The sequence below is a fragment of the Acartia tonsa genome, chromosome 4, assembly GCF_053477335.1.
Source record: "Acartia tonsa isolate MP-2025a chromosome 4, ASM5347733v1, whole genome shotgun sequence".
In the NCBI taxonomy this organism is placed as follows: Eukaryota; Metazoa; Arthropoda; class Copepoda; order Calanoida; family Acartiidae; genus Acartia; species Acartia tonsa.
In genome coordinates, this window is record NC_137263.1 from 22,842,501 (window position 1) to 22,848,511 (window position 6,011).

At 33.2% G+C, this 6,011-nt stretch overlaps 1 protein-coding gene across 1 annotated transcript in view; it reads right to left on the reverse strand.

Moving 5' to 3' along the window:
* Positions 1–5,890, reverse strand: part of LOC145316465 (neprilysin-1-like) — a 40,936-nt gene extending 35,046 nt beyond the window's left edge. The window contains exons 1-4 of the mRNA XM_080156982.1: positions 5,776–5,890; positions 5,406–5,480; positions 4,258–4,392; positions 2,487–2,567 (exon numbers count right to left, since the gene is read on the reverse strand). Of these exons, the coding sequence (XP_080013108.1) occupies positions 2,487–2,567; positions 4,258–4,392; positions 5,406–5,480; positions 5,776–5,832 (348 nt within the window). The 5' untranslated portion in view covers positions 5,833–5,890. The remainder of the gene's footprint in view (positions 1–2,486; positions 2,568–4,257; positions 4,393–5,405; positions 5,481–5,775) is intronic.
* Positions 5,891–6,011: the final 121 nt, after the last annotated feature.

The window sequence follows — 6,011 nt, forward strand, 5'->3', positions numbered from 1 at the left end:
AAAACATAATAAACTTTTTATCAATAAATGCATGTATTGGCCAAATTTTAACCCTGAGGCCATTTGGTTGAGAAACTTCGGAGATATACGGAAAGTGTCATGTGTAACGTCATAAAAATGCGTCTCAATGGAAGAATGAGAAGAGAAGTTGGAAAGGAAACCCTTAAAAAAGGGATGAATTTATATATATTTTTATGACGTCACATTTGACATTTTCCGTATCTTCAGAAACTTCCATGAGACAACCAACCATCTTATTGAACGATATTTAACAGTGTGCGGTTCGACAATCAAACCATGTGAATTATGTGCGGATATGTTTGCACACCACATACGTTTATTTATTCGCCGGGAGGGAGGCTATTTATTTTACTAGTCCCCAAAGTTTTAGAAAAATGTGTTTTTATTCGTTGGCTTAACAAATAAATTTATAAAATTTTGATTTGGTGGTTTATTAAGTTGAGGGTCCAAACATTTCAACCACTGATGAAATTCTTCATTAAAGGTAATTATGTGTATCATAATTGGTGATGTACATCAATATATCGACCATTGTCTTATCCCTTTATATCCCTGATTTATTTGCCATTCTTGTATTCTCTTTATATTTGTCATTGTCCGGTTCAATTTGGGTAAATTTATCAAATTCTACGTCACTCATTCTTTCCTGTGGAAACTATCAGGGATCTAAAGGGACAATGGCCGAAAATTGATGTTCGTCCCCAATGATGATACACAGAATTTCCCTTTCTGTAGCCTACAATTAGTGGTTGAAACGTTTGGACACTCAACTTAATGAACTAACCAATGAAAATTACTAAAACGTCCCCAAAGTTGTTAAGCCAACGAACAAGAAAAAGGGATCTACTGCAGTTCACGGTAAAATATTGCTGGTAACGAATATTGCCAAAAATCTATGAATTTTGAAGGCTGTTAGCTGCTAAACGGCTGAACGTACAGATCATGCCCGCACACTGTTTTAAGCGGCATAAGAAGGCCTACAAATAATCTGGAATAGCCATATATCAACAATTTAAACTATCTCGCAGTTCAGAGAAATGCGCGAAAAAGGCCTATTTTACAAGTTTTTTTCCTCAGTAAGCTTTCCCTGTGCATCATTGGATCTTGGCTATTCCAGATTATTTGTAGGCCCTCTTATACCGCTTAAAATGGTGTGCGGGTATGATCTGTACGTTCAGCCGTTTGGCAGCTAGCAGCCTTTAAAATTCATAGATTTTTAGCAATATTCGTTACCAGCAATATTTTACCATGAACTGCAGTAGATTCAGAAAAAGTGTATATTAAATTTGGGGAATCCCGTAATCGAAAGCCAAATGTCCCCTAAATCCCTGGGAAACTAAGGATTGGAATAGTTATTTATCGCATCGTATTATAGACAGCTTTCCGCGGATATTAAAATAAAAAAGAATAAAGAAGATTAAAAACAGTTCTTTTATCCCCGAGTTGCCGAAGGCCCTGGCAAACAAAATCAATTTTATAATTTTTATTTAAATATTCGTAGAAAATTGTCTTTGACACGATTTTATACATGATTTTTCAGTATGACTGAGAACTGGTTCTAAATCAGCTGATATTTATCGGTTTCTAAGCCATACTGGAATATAGAATCTTAAATAAAAACACATGTTTTGCCTCCAAATTTTCAGTCAGTCATGAATAGCAGATATTGTACATATATATTTTTGCTTAATTTATAAAAGGAAGGAATTTGGATAATCGTAGGAAGTACTTATAAAGGGGCAATCATTAGCACCTGTAAGAGTCACTATTAAAGAGCTAGTAAATGATAAATATTAAATTGGCCTTTTCATCTACATGGGATCCTTAAATTTGTATTTTAAGACAACGGCCGATAAATTGATGTACACCCTAAAATAGAAATGATGATACACAAAGTTGCCCTTTCTGTAGATTACTTTCTGTAGTAGTTGAAACGTTTGGACACTCAACTTAATTAACCAACCAATCAAATTTAATTAAAGTCCCAAATGTTATTATAATTCTTTAAAGACTAGAGTAATAAACAGCTGAATGTCCACTTCCTCACTTCCCTTTAAAATACATATACAAAAAAAAACTTTATATATTTTGTGATAAAAGAGGTTAATTTTTACCCGGAAGACAATATTTCCAGATAAATAGGTACGATATCATGTACAGAACACATTATTTTTAATGGCACCCTATTAATGTACAAACACATTACGCTACTAATACTAAAAAAATATATATACCCAGAGAGAGAGGGGACAATTACACTGGTCTCAAAATTTTTAAAATGACGTTTTCTTATTCGTTGTATTAACAACTTTGGGGACTTTTTTACAATTTTGATTGGTTGGTTCATTTAGTTGAGTAAATAAATGTCTCAACCACTAATTGTAATCTACAGAAGTGGTAATTTGATTAGGGGTGACATCAATTTATTGGCCATTGTCTTATCCCTTTAGATTCCCGATGCATACCTGTAATTCAACAAGATTGTAAATATTGTAAACTGCATTGTCTCGGAAAGCATTCAGCTCCTCCTCTCTTCTTGGCAGTGCCTGTTGAAAATGAAAATATAATATAAATGGACATAATGACAATATGAAAATTGTCATCTATTTGGTTGCTAACATGGACATCAAATATTGGTCAGTTGGTTTATCAAGTAGGAGGGGGTGGAAGCCAGCTACAAGTTTCACTTTATTAGAGTACATGATAATGGTTTTAGAATATAATATATGGATATTATGACAAATTGAAAATTGTCAAATATTTAGGTTGCTAATATGAACATCATTTATTGGCCAATTAGTTCATCCAGTAGAAGAGGAGGATATTGGGTATATGGGGTGGATAGGAATGGCCGTTATTTGAGTCAGCTACAAGTTTCACTTTATTAGAGTACATGATAATCTGATGTAAGATCCAAGTAATAATAGATTCATTCTGATAAATACATTAGACAAATTACATTAAAAGGATTTAAAACTTTAACATAAGAAGCAATTGTTTAGACCTAGAATATAAAAGTAATGTTTCACTACTGACAAAAAACATTAATAATGTTTTTCCAATGTTTTTTTTTTGTTTTTTCTATGTTTTTCCAGTGTTTTTTTATTTCTTTTCAGTGTTTTTAAAAAAATTTTCGAAAAACATTGAGAAAAAAAAATCCTCCAATGAAAACATCCATAAATGATAATGCTAATCTTTCTAATGGACCATATAAAAATGTGTTATTATAAAGTAGCGACGAGTTTTAAAAAACCTTCCATAATGAAACTCTAAATTATTTCTGCAAATATAATAATTTTCAATGGTAAAATCATGTAAATTTTGTTTCAAAGCTAAACATAAATTTATTATTTTAAGGTTTAGATTATCATAGCAATATTTATCTATCTTAAGTCAAAATTATTTCGCTGAAACGTACATATCATGCCTGTACACCGTTTTAAGCGGAATAAGAATGCCTATATATATAAACTGGTATAGCCCAGATCCAATAATGCACAAGGAAAGCTTCACTGAAAAAAAAGCATAATATTAGTCTTTTTGCGCCTTGCTAGATAATTGTGTAGTGTATTATTGAGTAATAGTTATTTCTCGTATCGTATTATAAACGGCTTTCCGCGGATATAGAATGTACAATTATAAGATGTACATTTCTATATTCGTAAAACTGTATATGATACGATGCAAGACATAGTTTTTTCGTATGGATGAGAACCGGTTCCTATCCACCGGATTCGAATGAATACGAGAATAGTTATTTCTCGTATCGTATTATAAACGGCTTTCCGCGGATATAGAATGTACAATTATAAGATTAAAACTAGTTTTTTTAGCCCCGAGGTGCCGAAGGCAACGGCTAAAAAAAACTAGTTTTAATCTTATGATTGTACATTTCTATATTCGTAGAAAACTGGGGCAGCATCCTAGTTTAGGAGTGGAGATACCCGGATTCAAATGAATACGAGAAAGACTATTCCAGATTATTTGTAGAACTTCTTTGTCGCTTAAATTTTTGTGCGAGCATAATTTATTCGTTCCACCGTTTGGCCGTTAGTAGCCTTTAAATTTAAAGTTCACAGATTTTTGGCAGGAATTGAACCATGAACTGCACAAGATCAAAACAAAATTGGTAAGGAAATTCGAAGCCCTTAAAAAAAATCTAGCCATATGAGGTGGCCAAATCTGAAAAATTTCCCCTATTTATTAAATGTCTAATCCTCCTCTCACAGTAATTACCTTTAGTACCGCAGCAATGAAGCCAACTATTTCGTCAGCTGTTGCTTGTTTGAATGGTTGGCTATACTGGCTGAGTAAACCAAATTCTTCTATAGAACTGAACAGGGTTCCTATGCTGGCTGCCTCACCCCGTCTCTATTATAATTTAATAATTATTATTTATTGCATCGAATTACAGTATACGTTACGAAAAATGACCGGTTTTTAAAATGGTCTAGCCCCCCCTGTAATGAAGTTGTAACCCTATTTTTTGTTTGTGTGATTTTTATATACATGTATAATGGTGTTTGTTGCGGTAAATTAGATCAAAGAACATTTTCCGACATTCAGTAGGCTATGAAAGAAAATATTCAAAATGAAAAATTCCGACTTTTTGGGCTCAAATGACTTGTATGAGAGCTAGAAAGTCGGGTAAGGGGTCTATGGAAGCAGAATTTTATGCTAAAGATAAAACCCCTATGCTTATTTCAATTTTACTAAGTGATTTTTCGGCTTAAGTAAAATTTACTTTAAAAAATAAGGGTATGAATTTTTTCATTTTGAATTTCTTCTTTTATAGCCTGCTGAATGTCGGAAAGTGTTCTTTGATCTAACTTACCGCAACAAATACCAGTATACATGTATATAAAGATCACACATACAAAAAATAGGGTTAAAACTTCATTACAGGGGGGGGGGGGGCTAGACCGGTCATTTTTCGTAACGTATACTGTATAAACAGCTTACCGCAGATAAAGGTGTACAATTATAAGATCAAAAACAGTTTTGTCAGCCACGACGAAGGGTAGAAGGCTCGGGGTAATAAAACTATTATGATTGTGATTTTTATTTTTTAACATTTTTCTAGTATTAGTGGAAAGTTGTCTGTAAAACGATGCTATACATGGTTTTTTAGTATAGCTTAGAACAAGTTCTAATCAAGCTGATATTAATCGGTTTCAAATCTTTTTTAACAGCTTACAAACCAAATTACAACCACATCGTACGGACTGACGCACGGACGGACGGACGAAGGCATAGACAAAGGGAAGCACACTACTCGAATAAATAATTTTAAAAAGTAAGAAACCGAACTCAATCACTTCAAATACCACAAATAACTACAGAAAGCGATTACGCACCTGTTGGCTAGTAAACAAATTAAAAACCTGCAAATCCATGAAGAGTTGATCACTGTTCTCTTCCTCATTGGTGTGCAACCCTCGCGATTTTCGTATCACAGTCTAAATATAAATCTTTAAGTCTTTAAAACAAGTGGCTTTCTCCCTAGGATTTATGAGCTCTACATTTATTAAATGGGATATGGAAGGGCAGAAAAATAGCCTAAAACCTTGCATAGACTTAATCATAAAAAAATAAAAGACTTAAACCCATATCAGGAACTATAAGAAGCTTTAATGTAAAGGAGAACCATATTATCCCATCGATTAGCGAGATCTTAAGCTACAGAAGTCAGACAGATGGACAAACATCCTGTTACTTTTTAGATGGGTAAATAGAAATAATAGCAAACATTACCTTTGTTAAATTAAATTGGTCCTTGTAATTTATTGATATGGTCTCCTTCTCATTCATTTTCAGTGAGTCCCTACCCTCACGCTGGTTTATATTCCTCCTGTCAAAGCAGCTTATAGTGCCTAATAAAAATGACGTCATACAATACAAATGACCAATGGTAGGCCAGTATATAATTGGTCAATTACAATGCATACTTTCCTATCATTGGTCATTTGTATTGTATGACGTCATTTTTC